This window comes from Oncorhynchus masou, chromosome 2 (genome assembly GCF_036934945.1).
Source record: "Oncorhynchus masou masou isolate Uvic2021 chromosome 2, UVic_Omas_1.1, whole genome shotgun sequence".
NCBI classification, from domain to species: domain Eukaryota; kingdom Metazoa; phylum Chordata; class Actinopteri; order Salmoniformes; family Salmonidae; genus Oncorhynchus; species Oncorhynchus masou.
Window position 1 is genome coordinate 48809110 of NC_088213.1, and position 18273 is coordinate 48827382.

The 18273-nt window shown below is 43.2% G+C and overlaps 1 protein-coding gene across 1 annotated transcript in view; it reads left to right on the forward strand.

The window, feature by feature from the left end:
• daam2 (dishevelled associated activator of morphogenesis 2) overlaps nucleotides 1–18273 on the forward strand; it is a 223168-nt gene that overhangs the window by 83520 nt on the left and 121375 nt on the right. Inside the window, 1 exon segment of the mRNA XM_064925631.1 lies at nucleotides 9405–9655. Within this exon segment, the coding sequence (XP_064781703.1) occupies nucleotides 9488–9655 (168 nt within the window). The 5' untranslated portion in view covers nucleotides 9405–9487.

An 18273-nucleotide genomic window follows, 5' to 3' on the forward strand; every position in this document is an offset into this window, starting at 1 on the left:
TGACAGGGAAGACTGATGTGTAAGGGTTAGGATTTCCCAAGGGGCTCCATTGTGACCTCAGTGGGTGGAACATAAAGGTAGCTGGATCCAAGGGAGAAGAGGTTTCCAGTGGCCCATTCATGACCAGAGATTTGTCTCCAAGCCAGAGAGGGTAGGAATTATCCATTAGTCATTGAACGGACAGACAGTTAAAAGGAGTGTAGGTACATTTGAGAGGGCATGGCTGTCTGGGGAATTGCCTTCCAAATGCCCCAGACATGGTAGAGCATGGGTGGAATAGGCATTGTGGCGCTCATGTGAATTTCCTTTCTTTTTTGGCTTCAGACCAATTCCTATTCTCACTTAAAACATATCGACTTCCTCGAGTACTTGAAAAGTTGATATTTTCAAATAAACTACAAAATACATATATTTTCTGCCAAGGTCTGACACATACACTACATATACACGATACTAGGGGCATGGATATACTGCACTGAATGAATGACATTTTCTTGTCAAATTGCCAATTGGCAACCCATCCTTTATGGGATTAATTGACACATAACCAAACATTACAATAATTCACTATGTTAATTAAATGATAATTCTTCCGGTGTTCTGGGCATTGCGCATCGCATAAAGAATTAAAAAATAATACAAATAATAATAAGGTTATCCAAACAATAATTACATCCCTAGAGCAGTAAAATCATAATCATACATGCATACATACATACATACATACATACATACATACATACATACATACATACATACATACATACATACATACATACATACATACATACATACATACATACATACATACACACTGTGTATATATACACATACATACAGACAAATAAATACCATTTGTTTACCATCAACATCAGCGGTGCGTGCACACCAGCATGTTCTGTTAATTAGCGCTGCATTCCCAGCCCCTAATCTATGTCTGTATCTGTTGACATAGGCCTGCATAGGCCCCCTCCCCGCCAATGTTTGGCTACTAAGCCACCTGTACCCTCCTCGCCCCAGTGCAACCTGTAGACTGACATTCTTTATCGGGGCTAGAACAATGTGTGGTAAGTGTCTTGCATTTCTGTCTCACCATGACAGTCTCTCTTGCTCCCTTTCTCTCCTCTCTCTCTTCAATTCAAACTTGCTTTGTTGGCACAACATTCAGACACTATGTATTGCCAAAGCATACAAAACATTTACAATACAAGACATATAGATGGAAAGAAAAATGGGGTATTGTGTGTAGATGGGTTAAAAACAAGTATTGAGTCCATTTAGCATTCAAGCTGTAACACAAAAACGTGCAAAAAGTCAAAGGGTATGAATACTTTCTGAAGGCATTGTATATATGATCCCCTGTGAGTCGCACTCTAGAGAATATTGTGTTGCCGTGAGCGACACACACGCATGTAGGGGAAGACAGAAAAGTGTGCAGGCAGGCTTGCTCATACTCTCCCCTTGTTTCTGAGCTAGACTGCCATCACGTGGGCTGTATTTAGAAGAGTTGTATAAAGCCATCGCTAGACATTTACATTTGAGTCATTTAGCAGATGCTCTTATTCAGAGCGACTTACAGTAGTGTGTGTAAAAAAAAAAAAAAAATACTGGTCCCCCATGGGAATCGAACCCACAACCTTGGTGTTGCAAGCGCCATGCTCTACCAGCTGAGACACACGGGACCACAGACCCTGCTCTAGGGTCAGTTTATCATTTTTGGTAGTATGGTCAAGCAGACTGACTGCTGTATTCACACTTCCTTTTACTACACTTGTCAGTGAAACAGAATGTGAGCGAGATGGTTTCATGCGATTTCTACCTGGAGCACATGATGACGGAAAGGCGGCCGGTTCTCAAGATCCTCCCTTTAGCTTACTGAGCCAACGGTGTAGATTGTGTGTTGATGAACAGCATCAGTGCGGATGATACTAAGGCAGGCTTTTCAATGAGGTTGGTTTTGTTTTTGTAAACCTGGAATCTAGGTGTATTTTGACTGAGAGTTGGCTTGATGTGGAGTTGTAGTAATGTGGAGTGTGTGAGCCTAGGTGGATTGACAGCTCACTGACACAAAATGGGAGGGGGAGGGGGACGGAGAGCGAGATGAGATGAGAAACCAGAGAAGAGGAATGGAAAGGAATGACTGCGAAAGGCAGAAACAAAAAGGAAATGGTAAAAAAAAGCAAAAGGAGATGTAGAGAGAGAAGTGGGATTGCCAAAGGTTAAGATCAGTGAGAGGAAAATAAGAGTAGTATGTCAATAAATTACAGTATTTGAAGAAGAATAAGTTGAGGGAAGACTGACAGAGAATGCGAAGAAGAGACAGAGAGAGTGCCTGAAATGGGGAAACAGACAAATCCGACAATACAAGAAAGAGAAGGGAGGTCAAAAAAATACACAAGTTATTGTTAGAAGAGGATAATGGCGGGGGAGTTACAATTCTAACCCCTAAAGAAAGATGTAACAGTAGAAGGAGGAGGGAAGGGAGAGGAGGAAGAGAGATGAAACAGAAAATTAAAGAGTGAATTATTTGGAAGCAGAAACTGATCATATAGAAGGATGAGCAGCTATTGGGGAAATAAACACAAGACACTCTCTCTCTTTCTCTACATCTCTAACTCTCTATCATCTCTATCCCCCTACCTACTCACTCACTCACTCACTCAATCATTCGCGCGCACACACACACACACACACACACACCTGAGGAAAGAGCGTACAAGTGTATGTGAGTGGATGTCTTGGCCTACTTTTCCTGGGCATGGTTGGAAGAGAGCCAGGGGGACTGTTGCTGAGTGAAGACTGGCCACACGTGGTCCTCTCTAGGAGGCTGGAGATATAGTATACACACACTCATGTGCTTATAATTTCTCCTTTCATACGCTTGATCATGTGCTTACACTCACACACCCATATGCACACATACTTTCTGCTTTCATACACTTGTTCATGCAAATACACACACTCACACTCTTATGCTTATACACTGAGTATACCAAACATTAGGAACACTATCCTAATATTGAGTTGCACACCCCCATCCCGTTTGCCCTCAGAACAGACTTAATTTGCCGCGACCCTACAAGGTGTCGACAGCGTTCCACAGGGATGCTGACCCATGTTGACTCCATTGCTTCCCACCGTTGTCAAGTTGGCTGGATGTCCTTTGGGTGGTGGACCCATCTTGTTACAGACAGGAAACTGTTGAGCGTATAAAACTCAGCAGCGTTGCAGTTCTTGACACAAACCGGTGCATCTGGCACCTATTATGTGGACAACTACATGTGTGGACAACTAATATATGTGGACAACTGCAAATACCTAGGTGTCTGGTCTGACTGTAAACTCTCCCTCCCTCACATTAAGCATCTCCAATCCAAATGTAAATCTAGAATCGGCTTTTTCGATTCAAAGCATCCTTCACTCATGCTGCCAAACATACCCTTGTAAAACTGACCATCCTACCGATTCTCGACTTTGGCGATGTCAATTACAAAATAGTCTCCAACACTCTACTCAACAAATTGGATGCAGTCTATCACAGTGCCATCCGTTTTGTCACCAAAGCCCCATATACCACCCACCATTGCGACCTGTACGCTCTCGCTGGCTGGTCCTCGCTTCATACTCGTGGCCAAACCCACTGGCACCAGGTTATCTTCAAGTCTCTGCTAGGTAAATCCCCGTCTTATCTCAGCTCACTGGTCACCATAGCAGCACCCACCCGTAGCACGCGCTCCAGCAGGTATATCTCACTAGTCACCTCCAAAGCCAATTCCTACTTTGGCCGCCTTTCCTTACAGTTCTCTGCTGCCAATGACTAGAACGAACTGCAAAAATCACTGAAGTTGGAGACCAGCTGTCAGAGCAACTCACTGATCACTGCACATGTACATAGCCCATCTGTAATATAGCCCATCAAACTACCTCATCCCTATACTGCATTTATTTATTTATGCACCCCAGTATTTCTACCTGCACATTCATCTTCTGCACATCAATCACTCCAGTGTTTAATTGGTATATTGTAATTACTTCACTACCATGGCCTATTTATTGTCTAACCTCCCTTATCTTACCTGTAACTCTGTGTTGTTGTATGTGTCGAGCTGCTTTGCTTTATTCTTGGCCAGGTCACAGTTGTAAATGAGAACTTGTTCTCAACTAGCCTACCTGGTTAAATAAAGGTGAATTAAAATAAAACTACCATACCCCATTCAAAGGTACTTAGATATTTTGTCTTGCCCATTCACCCTCTGAACGCCACACAATTCATGTCTCAATTGTCTAAAAGCTTAAAATCCTTCTTTGACCTGTCTCCTCCCCTTCATCTCACCCGTTGAATTGGATTTAACAAGTGTCATCAGTAAGGGTTCATAGCTTTCACCTGGATTCACTAGATCAGTCTATGTCATGGAAAGAGCAGGTGTTCTTAAATGTTTTATATACTCAGTGTACATTCTCAACACACATGTGCTCACACATGGACACACACTTTTTCTGCTTTCATAAACTCTTTCATGTAACCACACCGCACACACACACTGCACACACACACTCATATGCTTATAATTTCTTCTTTCATACTCATTCATGACACATGCACCTGCACATACTTGCACAGACACACGCACGCACAGCTTGGAGAGATCTCAAGGACACTCATCGTTATTCATCACAGGGATAGAGAAGGGATGTTTTTTGCATGTTCCAGCTCAGTTTAGTTGACAGAAAATGCTACCCTGGCCTGCAGATGAACGAGTCTGGTGGCAGTTGACGTGTGATGTATGGTCACATCTGGTCAGTGTATTAAGTCCTGCTTTATGGGATTTGTGTCAACATTTTTGTGACATTTTCACTTAATTTAGACAGTTGAAAACCGGGGGAGAGTGGCAAATGGGAGCAGGGGGACGGCGAGATGCAGGACTTCCGGTCTCCAGTGGGAAGTATTACATGACCAGCCGGGGAATTTTGGTTGAACAGCTGATGGATGCGATTGGAGAAATGTAACCACTCTCAAATTGAGAAACCAGCAATGGATGCAAGGACTGACCATCCAGGAGAACAAAATTATAGTTTTAACCATGCTTTAAAGCTATAGTTTTCATTTACAAAAACAGAGTAAAACAAGATATTCTGGGTTCTGATAAAGTCTGACCATTGAATTAAACTCATGAGGCATTTCTAAGCTGTCCCAAATTGCCCCTTTTAACTTCTTGCGTCGAGCAATCCCGGATCCGGGATCCTATTTATAGCCTCAGGCTCATTAGCATAACGCAACATTAACTATTCATGAAAATTGCAAATGAAATGAAATAAATATATTTGCTCTCAAGCTTAGACTTTTGTTAACAACACTGTCATCTCAGATTTTCAAAATATGCTTTTCAACCATAGCTAAACAAGCATTTGTGTAAGAGTATTGATAGCTAGCATAGCTATAAGCCTAGAATTCAGCCAGCAACATTTTCACAAAAACAAAAAAATCATTCAAATAAAATCATTCACCTTTGAAGAACTTCGGATGTTTTCAATGAGGAGACTCTCAGTTACATAGCAAATGTTCATTTTTTCCTCTAAAATTCTTTGTGTAGGAGAAATCGCTCCGTTTTGTACATCACGTTTGGGTACCAAAAAAAAACAAAAATTCAGTCATCAAAATGGCGAACTGTTTTCCAAATTAACTCCATAATATCGACTGAAACACGGCAAACGCTGTTTAGAATCAATCCTCAATGTGTTTTTCACATATCTCTTCATTGATATATCGTTCGTGGTAGTCTACTTTCTACGGTGAATCGCTTGGAAAAAGACGTGCAGTTGAAGATGACGCACCAATTTCGACGGAGGACACCGGGCGGACACCTAGAAAATGTAGTCCCTTATGGTCAATCTTCCAATGATATGCCTACAAATATGTCACAATGCTGCAGACACCTTGGGGAAACCATAGATCGGGCAGGCTCATTCCTTGCGCATTCACAGCCATATAGGAGGAATGAAAAACAGAGCCTCAAAAATCCTGCTCATTTCCTGGTTGAAGTTTCATCTTGGTTTCGCCTGAAGCATCAGTTCTGGGGCACTCACAGACAATATCTTTGCAGTTTTGGAAACGTCAGTGTCCTCTTTCCAAAGCTGTCAATTATATGCATAGTCGAGCATCTTTTTGTGACAATTATTGAGCTTAAAACGGGCATGTTTTTTCATCCAATAATGAAATAGCGCCCCCATAGATGTAACAGGTTAAGACCCTCCCCATTGACAGACAGATAAGCTTGCAGATTGACGGAAGAGGCTGGCAAGGCTAACAATATATGGTCATTTCTATGTAAAAGGACCCATGAGCATGAACATGTGAAGTTCATAAAAGCATGTCAAATGAAAGCTAAGTCTATTTTTGAGAAATTAATGGCATAGTAATACATTTTTCAACCATTATCTATTCTAAAATTAGGAATATGCATAGGCTTTGATTTCTGGTCAAACAGATAGAAAAGGGCTCTTAGTCCCATGCCAACTAATATCTACACTTATATTTTGTTTTTGATAAATGTTTCTGCCTTCTGTAAGTTTAAAAAACATTGCCTTGTTCCTTGACATTCTCTTACCAAAACCCCACATATCTTTAACATATAAGTTCACAGAAGTAACACGTAAAGGTAGACCGACCAATTCATTATAGTGTTTTTACTGATGTAATTTGTTTTATTAATTATTCAGTTATTCAAACTCAAAATTTCGTTACCAAATCGGTAACGGAATTTCCAGCAAAATTGGTAACGGAATTTCTGCAGTTGAATTGGCTACAATGGGAAATCATAGTAGTCACAAACCACAGTTGGGTTCACAAGTTTGGACAGTACAGCACAGTAGATTATGGTAAAGAAATGTAGATTATAGTTCAGTACAGTAAAATATAGTTCAGTACACAGTAGAGCAGACTAGAGTTGAGTACACTAATGTATTGTATTGTAGTGAACTGTACTGTAATGAACAACACTCTACTGAACTATACTGAATTCTACTGTGCTGTACTGTACTATAGACGTCTATGATTGGTTCAGATTTGGTCAGGTCCGGACGAACCAATTTTGGTCTTGTTTGGGGGCAGAGCTCATTAAAATAATAGCTAGTGTGCAGGATAATACCTCAAAATGCAAAGGAGGATATTGCATATATATATCTTTGTGTACCTATTTTAGGATGCATCACCATGAAGAGAATTATATTCATATCCATAATTATACATTTCTGTGTAGTACAGATCAGGAACCCATGATGAAATTCCATTACAGCAATTCCGTTACCATGTGTAAATCCCCTTCACACAATAACCAGTCATTGTGTCATGTCACGGCTGAGTTTTAAGAAAATGTGGACACAAAAAAAAGATTTTATAGAAATTCTGTTACTAAACCTTCCATCTGCACAGTTCTTTCAGTAAATGTGTTTTTGTAACATGTTCAGTGTAAATGGTTAAAAGTAGTCCTTGTGCTTAGAGTTGTATGGTTAGTTAAAAGACCATTGATTTCAAAGTTTAAGTCAAAAATCACCCGAGTGACATCGCTAGCCCAATACTACTACCAGGCGTTTTCCATGGGTTCATTGATAGCGTTGGAATGTCACACCTCCCCTGCGAATGTTTACGGCTTGTCTTGTTTGTCTGTTTTTTGGTCTGTACCCGTGTGTGTGTGTGCCCAAGTGTTTGTGCCTGTACACACACACACCACACACCACACACACACACACACACACACACACACACACACACACACACACACACACACACACATCCACAAACACACAGATGCAATGTCAAACTTGCACATACTGTATAATGTATAAACCAGTATACATTGATATACTGGCTTGCAAACCTACAAAGACACATTGACCACAGCCACACATACACACACAAATATTTTGTTTTACTTAGGAGGGTCAGAGCAAGTCTGTTATTTCTCATCGGCAAACTACATTCTGTTGATTACCATATCATTTGCATGGACTCTATGGAAAACATTTGATTCTTCCTGAGTGCCTGACCACCTATATAACATGCTTCTGTTTCAGTAACTATTGTAATGTTTCTTAATTTGCTTATAAAGAGAGAGCAGGTGTCGGAGGTTGAAAAACAAATAAGAGAAAGAACTAGAGGAACCAAGTTTTTTTTTTTAGCTTTTTTCCCCCTCAGACTCTGAGAAAGGAGCATATTCATAAAGAATTTACAGTGCGTTGGCAACATATATTTTTAGAGAGTGCACTGGAAACTCACTCCTACGTTGAGAAAAATCTTAGGGAACCTGCAAGAGATGCATGAGACTCGGCCTCTGGTTAAAAGTAACAGGAATAGTGGGCCAATGTTGTCTTACAAATGCTTATAGATTATTATGCTTTGTGAATGATTATAAATACATCTGTGCCTACATGTACAACACCGGTATGGGAGTAAGCATTCATACGCAACCGACCACCTATATCCTTTTCTAATTTCTGCAGCTCGGAAGTCCTCCCGTCGCCTAGTCTCATTGAAAAATCAGCCCTTATTTTGGAATCTGTCACTGAGTATAGCCAGCCCATTGCTGCGCAAACAGAGTCCTTTACCCGTCTTGTCCTCCCCCATCCCCATCTTTTTTTGTGCTGCTTGAGTGAAGGAGCAAATATGGTACAGCCAGCTTTTAGTGCCACTGCCTGCGCCCTCGCTCCACACAGACAGAGGCCTCGTTGTAGGTGGTCGAAGAAGGCCAGACGGGGCCTGTGCGAATGCACAGAGATGAGATGGGTGCCGGTCCCTGCAGACCGCATCTTAGGCAGCTGTGGCCCATCCCTTCCCTTATACCCCCTGCGCGACATGGAGGGATGGATAGAGCGAGAAGGTGGGGAAAATAGTCTGGCCCCTTGAGTGGACATGGATGAGGGGTTCAGTGTGGTTTTATAGAAGGAAACGCATCAGTATTCTTGGCTCAGTGAGAGGGTTTTCTGGAAGGGAAGCCTTCTTCACTTTTTTACTTTCTCGCTGGCCCTTCATTCACGTGTTTATGGCAACTTACTGTAACCTGCTTACCTAGGAATATTGTTAGGGGAAGATCTGGCAAACCTGGTGTCCCATTATATACCAGTACAACAAATTGGAAAGAAAATATAAAAGGCGAGTCAGGGAAGAGGATATGGCTATCAACATGATTGCAGATGAGGCTGTAATATTGAATCACAGTATCCATATAATATTATGCCTTTTTTTTTACTCCTTAGGAGTTTCTGTGATTGTACAAGACTATATCTTTGCATATTTCAGGCTGTGAAGTTCTCAACAACGATGCAACACACAATGTTGCCATGACAAGCTACCCTCTTGGGTTGTTTAGCCCTAATTCTAGCCTTACCCCTCTTTCTTTCTTGTCTTTCAGATCATGCCCCCTAGATAGCAGCCTCACCACCCCTTTACCCCCCCCCCCTACCCCTCTCGTCCCCTACTCTCCAGTGGTCCACGATGCCCCCGCGGAAGCGGACGCGCCCCGCCCTGGGGTTCCTGTGCTGCTTTGGCAGCAGCGAGCCCCTGGAGATCAACCTGAAGGACAGCGTGCCCCTGCAGTTGCTGGAGTTCAGTGCCCCCATGCCCCCGGCCGAGGAACTACACGCACGTTTCTCTGAACTGGTGGTGAGTTGGGGAGAAAAACATATTTCCATCATCAACAACAGCAGGGCTGCCCAACCCTCTTCCGGAGTCCAACCCTAACCTAACATACCTGATTCAGTTAGTTAAAGGTTGTGTTTCCCTGCTCAGACGTTGCTGACGCATACCAGATCTTACAAGGCCTGGATAGGTATTTTACATACAGTGGCCGCTGTTGGGAGAAGATATCAGAGGACGGGCTCATTGTAATGCCTGGAATGGAATAAATGGAACGGTATCAAACACGTTTGACTCCTTTCCAGGTATTCTGTTCCAGCTATTATACGAATCAACTAACCACATCATATATTATAGCAATCTGGTGGCCGACTGCACAGCTGATGACATACAACCATTTGGTTGATGCATGCAACGTCTGAGCAGGGGAACGTGATCAAGGTCTTGGTGAGCAGCTGATAAGTAGAATCAGATGTGCTAAAAAATTTGGGTTGGCCTGAAATCCTAGGGCTCCAGGAAGAGCGTTGTGCAAGCCTATACTACAGTATATACACCAGTGGAGGCTTGTGGAGGGAGAAATCAGAGGATGGGAGAAATGGGATGAAGCATGCAAACTTTCCTACCATTCCAGCCATCTTTTAAAATATTTATTTATTTTTTATTTAACTAGGCAAGTCAGTTAAGAACAAATTCTTATTTACAATGATGGCCTACCCCGGCCAAACCCTAAGCCGGATGATGCTGGGCCAATTGTGTGCTGCCCTATGGGATTCCCAATCACAGCCGGTTGTGATACAGCCTGGAATCGAACCAGGGTCTGTAGTAATGCCTCTAGCACTGTTATGCATTGCCTTAGACCGCTGCGTCACTACAGCCCTGGGTTCGATCCCACAACTGGCCGTGACCGGGAATCCCGAAGGGTGGCGCCCAATTCGCCCAGCATCGTCCGGGTTAGAGGAGGGTTTGGCCGGTGGCACTCATCGCGCTCTAGCGACTCCTTGTGGTGGCCGGGCCCCTGCAGCCTGACTTCAGTCGTCAGTTGAATGGTAATGGTGGCTTCCGGGTTAAGCGGGCAGGTGTTAAGAAGCGTGGTTTGGGGCTCCCGGGTGGCGCAGTGGTCTAAGGCACTGCCTCACAGTGCTAGCTGTGCCACCAGAGATTCTGGGATAGAGCCCAGGCTCTGTCGCAGCCGGCCGTGACCGGGAGGCCCATGGGGTGGCGCACAATTGGCCTAGCATCGTCCGGGTTAGGGAGGGTTTGGCCGGCAGGGATATCCTTGTCTCATTGCGCACTAACGACTCCTGTGGCGGGCTGGGCGCAGTGCACGCTGACCAGGTCGCTTGATGTACGGTGTTTCAAGAAAAAAAAAGAAGCATGGTTTGGCGGGTCATGTTTTGGAGAACCCATGACTCGACTTTCGCCTCTCGACTTTCGCCTCCCCGTTGGGGAGTTGCAGCGATGGGACAAGATTGTAATTGGATCCCACCCACTGGGGATCCAGGCCCAGCCAATCAACATTAGTTTTTCCCCACAAAAGGGCTTTATGACAGATAGAAATACTCCTCAGTTTCATCAGCTGTCCGGGTGGCTGGTCTCAGGCAGTCCAGCAGGTGGAGAAGCTGGATATAGAGGTCCTGGTTTGGTGTGATTACACATGGTCTGCGGTTGTGAGGCTGGTTGGACGTACTGACAAATTCTCTAAAACAATGTTGGAGGTGGCTTATGGTAGAGAAATTAACATTTAATTATCTGCCAACAGTCCTGCATTCAGCATGCTAATTGCATGCTCCCTCAACTTGACACGTGTGGCATTGTGTTGTGTGACAAAACTGCACATTTTAGAATGGCCTTTTATTGTCCCCATCACAATGTTCACCTGTGTAATGATCATGCTGTTTAATCAGTGTTGATATTCCACACCTGTCAGGTGGATGGATGGATTATCTTGGCAAAGGAGAAATGCTCACTATCAGGGATGAAAACAAATTTGTGCAGCAAATTTGAGAGCGATGTTTTTTGTGCGTATGGAGAATTTCGGGAATCTTTTATTTCAGCTCATGAAACATGTGACCAGCACTTTACATGTTGCGTTTATATATTTTTTAAGTATACGTCAACAATCCTTCCTCCAAAGGACCATTCTATGGATTAAATTTGCGTGAAAATCCGTTAATCTTTTTTTGGTCTTGGTTTCACATCGAATCACTGAATGGTCTTGTCAATCAAATTTTGAGTCAACCAATTTGTAGACAAATGGTTAGCTCAACTGGTCTTGATGTATGGCCAACTGGTTGACAGGTCGTCTGTATGGGCATCTGCTTAAATGGTCTTACCTACTGGTATAGTTATCTGGATACTTGGTTTGATCCTGCAATCAAATTGCTGACATTTTTTACTTGTTCACCAGACATCTAGTCAATTGGATATCTGGTCATCTGAACATCTGGCTGTAGGACTTTACACCAAAACTGAGGTCATGTTGAGCTGAAGTTTAGCACAACACAGTAGGGAGAAAGTAGTGGGGGAAAATGTAATGAAAAACATAACTGAGTGTGTTTCCATGTCACCGGGAGTGAGGGATTATTATTATGAAATGCAGCTCCTTTTTTCACAAAGAGAACTAAGCTTTGGTGGAATCTGGAGTAGGAGTGACATATCTGGGCCAAACAGTGGAGCAAACCATCTCTGTATGTTTTTCAGGGGGCCTGGAACTCCACAAATGGTGTCTCCCAGAGATGTCACTATATATATTTAGTTCTAAAATAGAGTTGTTTTTACAGTGGGAAGTAATTATGCCAAGTTAAGACCCAACGTGTTATGTTTTGGCACCCCAGTAACACTTTATTTGGATAGTCCCAAATAGATCATTTTTAGATGTTCAGTAACTGTCAACAACATTTCAACTAACTATCCTATAACCCTAGCCCTAACCTTAACACTTATCCTAAACTTAAACCTTATCTTAACCCGTATTCTAAACCTAACTGTAACCATGGCAAGCAGTTGCTTGTCAACAGATATGGGACTATCGATATAAAGTGGGGCCAACACCTGTTTTATTAGAGATACTGAAAGTCGGTGTCATATTGCCTTAAGTCCTTTCGGATATGTACACTCATGCCACTCAACATTTTGTAGTGCCAGCTGAGTAAAACACTGCAAGAAATTCATTTATTGATTCAACCATGTTGATCTTCATACACCATCACCGATTGGTCCACAGATACCATGAAGTACAGGCATAGGACTTTGTGTCATATTTCGCTAACTGATGTCATTCTCACGTCAAGACCACAGCATATTGGGCTTTGTGCCTCTTGGTTCTATACAACATTCTCGGTCTAACCTCTCGAGATCCTTCCGTGCCGTTTGCGAACTCTCAAACAAATCCAAAGGAACCTGGGAACAATTGCAATTGATTTGGATAAGTATAATGGAGACCACATCAGAGAAGTTAATGGATACCACTCATCACAATAGCCATTTAGGGCAGGCCACAGCATTTCCTGATACAGAATGTTTAGCTTCCATTAATTGACTTAAATGGTTTCTTCCCAGTGTCGTTTTCACAGCACGCACACGCCAATGATTTATATGCCACGTGTGAAAATTTGACTCTGGGTGGAGTGGTGACAGTACATTTCTTGTTTTTCTGGCAATTCCATCTTGGGTAATAACATTTAATCATCAAAACAGAATTGCTCTCACATTAGGATAATTGAAAATGGGCTCTCTCCGTAATTCTGTAAATGCTGTGGGGGGGGGGGGTGTGTAAGTGTGCGTGCTCGCATTGCGTATGTGTATGCTTGTCTGTGGTGTGCTGGTTTGTTGTGATGCCAGTGTGGTTAGGTGAAATGCCTCTTGAGATTCCTGACAAAAGAGCCAAAGTGTAAGGTTTTTTGGGGACAACGCGAGTGACATTTGAAATGAGTGCTGATGGCAATAGGATAGATGCAGTGGAATTCAGGTCTCTGTTGGCTTCTGCAGTGCTATAGAAATGTCTACATATGGCTGCCATGTGCACACAAAATGCTCACACTGGGCCAAACTCAACCGTGGCGCTACCTCCATACACTGCGCAGTGAAAGAGAAAGAGGAGAGAAAGTGAGTGAGAGACCAACATAAGATGTGAGGGGAGAAAAAAAAGAGGTTTGGCTGGGCAGTGAAGAAAGTAAATCAAATCTATTGATTGTGTTTGTAACTAACAACTAATAATTTTTCAAAAATGTATGAAAGGATGTTACAGTACAACCTGATTGTGTATGGATTTGTTTTGATTGAAGGTGTGTTGTACTTCCAAGTCTTATGATCTTGGAGCATAGGCTGTCCTGGATGGCTGTAAGTGGTGAGTAGCTTGTTGAGCCTAGCCCAGTTGGTGCGACAACATCAATACTCATGGGCATCTGACATGGGTAGGGGGCAGATGACAGATTAGTGAGGAGGCTTTCTCTCTTTGCCTCCGTCTCACTCTCTCTTTCTCCGTCTTTGTATTTACAGTGGGGCAAAAAAGTATTTAGTCAGCCACCAATTGTGCAAGTTCTCCCACTTAAAAAGATGAGAACGGCCTGTAATTTTCATCATAGGTACACTTCAACTATGACAGACAAAATTAGGAAAAAAATCCAGAAAATCACATTGTAGGATTTTAAATTAATTTATTTGCAAATTATGGTGGAAAATAAGTATTTGGTCAATAACAAAAGTTTATCTCAATACTTTGTTTTATACCCTTTGTTGGCAATGACAGAGGTCAAAAGTTTTCTGTAAGTCTTCACAAGGTTTTCACACACTGTTGCTGGTGTTTTGGCCCATTCCTCCATGCAGATCTCCTCTAGAGCAGTGATGTTTTGGGGCTGTTGCTGGGCAACACAGACTTTCAACTACCTCCAATGATTTTCTATGGGGTTGAGATCTGGAGATCTAGGCAACTCCAGGACCTTGAAATGCTTCTTACGAAACCACTCCTTCGTTGCCCGGGCGGTGTGTGATCATTGTCATGCTGAAAGACCCAGCCACGTTTCATCTTCAATGCCCTTGCTGATGGTAGGCTTTGTTACTTTGGTCCCAGCTCTCTGCATGTCATTCACTAGGTCCCCCCATGTGATTCTGGGATTTTTGCTCACCGTTCTTGTGATCATTTTGACCCCACGGGGTGAGATCTTGCGTGGAGCCCCAGATCGAGGGAGATTATCAGTGGTCTTCTATGTCTTCCATTTCCTAATAATTGCTCCCACAGTTGATTTCTTCAAACCAAGCTGCTTACCTATTGCAGATTCAGTCTTCCCAGCCTGGTGCAGGTCTACAATTTTGTTTCTGGTGTCCTTTGACAGCTCTTTGGTCTTGGCCATAGTGGAGTTTGGAGTGTGACTGTTTGAGGTTGTGGACAGGTGTCTTTTATACTGATAACAAGTTCAAACAGGTGCCATTAATACAGGTAACGAGTGGAGGACAGAGGAGCCTCTTAAAGAAGAAGTTACTGGTCTGTGAGAGCCAGAAATCTTGCTTGTTTGTAGGTGACCAAATACCACCATAATTTGCAAATAAATGATAAATGATGTGATTTTCTGGATTTTTTTCTTCTAATTTTGTCTGTCATAGTTTAGGTGTACATATGATGTACCTAGGCCTCTCATCTTTTTAAGTGGGTGAACTTGCACAATTGGTGGCTGACTAAATACTTTTTTGCCCCACTATCTTTTTCTATCTCTCTTCCACTCTCTTTTTGTCTCTCTGTCTCTGTTTCCCTCTGTCCTTTTCTCTTTCCCCATGTGTTTCTCTCCCCCTGTCTGTCCCCCAGAAGAGATTCATCTGGGGCAGTTTTAATCCCACCATTCCAGAACTAATGTCCGGCCCAAGACCAGAATCTTGACCATTGACCTTGATCTTTGCATGGCAACCTTCAAAGACCCCACCACAAAATAGTTGTTTTAATGTACATTCTATTTACTGTTTCATGTGACATTAAACTCATGTCATTTAGCAGATCCACTTATCCAGAGAGATTTACAGTCAACTAACTTGGGATGTTAAAAACCCTACCCTAATATTTCTCCGGCTGTGGGGGAACGGTCCTTCGAGCAGAATGAGAACAAGAATGTCTTGTGTAACACGGGGAACAGCCCTCCGTCCCCTGAGAGCCCATTGGAGTGACTACCCTCAGCGGAGGCCATGGGATGCACCCTACTTCCTCTTCCCTCTCTATTCCTCTTTCTCTAGTTGTCCATGTCTGTCCAACTGGCTTCCTTCTTTCCTTGCCCTCCCCTCTCACTTTCTCTCTCTCTCTCTCTCTCTGGTTTCACCTCACTTTCTCTCTCCCTTTCTCTTGCTCCCCTTATCCACCCACCCCTTCCCCATCTCCCTTACCTTCCTCTCCTGCCAGCCCTCCATGTCCTGAGCCAACCCCATTAGCAGGGCTTGATCTAGGGCTCACTTGGACCAGAGGGGGGTACACTGTGGCTCATCAAAAGGGTCTGAGGGAAGAATAGCAGTGGGGGGAGGAATTGTGGTGGTGGTGGATGTATGGGTGGAGTTGGCAAATACCAGAGCGGTGCCAAGCCCAAGACACTGATCTCTGACATCTCATTGAGATTAGACTAGTATGGACAGGGAGCACATGTTTCTAGATCAGCACTCTGAGACTGTTTATGAATACGGGTTCTGAGCTTGCTCCAGGGCAAAGACCTCATGGGATAGGTTGGGAAAGAAGTCTGGTTTAGTCGCTACAGCTTCCTGTTGGTCCTCCCGGGGCCTTATAAGACTTCCTTCCATCTTGCCTGTCTTTCTTCTCCTTTCCTGTCCAAGCCTGAATCGGCTGGAGTAGAAGATCATGTGTGTGCATGCGTGCGCCATTCGTGAGCAGCAAGCAATCTCAATCTTATCCACACATACAGGACCCATATGCCCCATACACACTCAATGGCACACACGCACATATGTCATCAAGGCCAAGCATCATACCTAAAGAGATTGAATGGTACTTTGGCTTATTTTTTTTAGACCTCCCACTTTGGGCTGGATGTGTGAAAGTGTAGTTTAAACCTGCATAGTCTATGAGCAGAATTACTGTTTTACCTCAATTATCCACGAAATCCATAGGTGCCATAGGCCCCACGTGCACCAGCCCCCTAGTAATTCGAGTTTCAGCCAATGAGCTTCTGCCACTTGCCATTTGAGTGACGGCTAGCAAGAGGCCTGCCCAGCGTTATCCAATGACGTTGCAGGGCAGAAGAGAGAGAGAGAGAGAGAGAGAGAGAGAGAGAGAGAGAGAGAGAGAGAGAGAGAGAGAGAGAGAGAGAGAGAGAGAGAGAGAGAGAGAGAGAGAGAGAGAGAGAGAGAGAGAGAGAGAGAGAGAGAGAGAGAGAGAGAGAGAGAGAGAGAGAGAGAGAGAGAGAGAGAGAGAGAGAGAGAGAGAGAGAGAGAGAGAGAGAGAGAGAGAGAGAGAGAGAGAGAGAGAGAGAGAGAGAGAGAGAGAACATACAATGCCTTAGACCCCTTGACTTTTTCCACATTTTGTTATGTTACAGCCTTATTCTAAAATGTATTAAATAAATCAAAATTCCTCAGCAATCTACACACAATACCCCATAATGACAAAGCAAAAACAGGTTTTTGTAGAAAAAAAATGCTAATAAAAATAAACAAATTTACGTAAGTATTCAGAACCTTTGCAACGAGCTCAGGTGCATCCTGTTTCCATTGATCATCCTTAAGATGTTTCTACAACTTGGAGTCCACTTGTGGTACATTCAATTGATTGGACATGATTTGGAAAGGCACACGCCTCTTTATAAGGTCCCACAGTTAACAGTACATGCCAAAGCAAAAACAAAGCCATGAGGTTGAAGGAATTGTCCGTGGGCTCCGAGACAGGATTGTGTCGAGCCACAGATCTAGGGAAGGGTACCAAAAAAGGCTACCACGTCTCTCCACACAAAATGAACAAAACTAACATACTAACACACAATAATATCCTTTTGTCCATTATCAGGCCTGCTCAGCTCAGGATTATTGAGTCAAAAATGACGAGTCTAAGTAACAGTCTATCATAGGGGAGAAAAGTAAGAATTTAACAGATAAGTCTTGTCCGAGCCAGAACTGCCCATAGGGTATCTCCTGTTTCTGTAGTGTGAGGCCGCTTGATGTACAAGCACGCCCTCTGGACAGGACACTAGTCTTTCGCATGGCCCTAACCCCAATCTATCTTTTAAAGTGTCAAGCAGAAAGGCATCCGTTTCCATTTTTAGAGGATTTGGTATGGCTCGACTGGGGATTGAACTCCCAACCTTCCAATTTCAGGTGGACACTAATCACAAGGCCACTGAAGATGTTTTGTCTCTCCTCGAACTACTGATAAAATAATCTACTCTCATACTGTACATCATGTCACACAGTCCCGACCCTTCTAATGCTTCAATGTGGTATACTAGAGGGAATATGACAGTTTCAGATAGTTTCTGTTGTATCCAATTCTATGCCGGTGTGTGTGTATCATCTCCCTGCAGGCAGTTCATGAGTTGCTCAGCAGTGGAACAAAGGAATGAATGACAGACAGTCGAGTAGCTACCTAGCTAATCCTTTGTGGCATTTGCGTCTTTCGAAATTGAGAAGGGGAGGGGGCCCGTAGACTTAACTGAAACTTGCAGAGA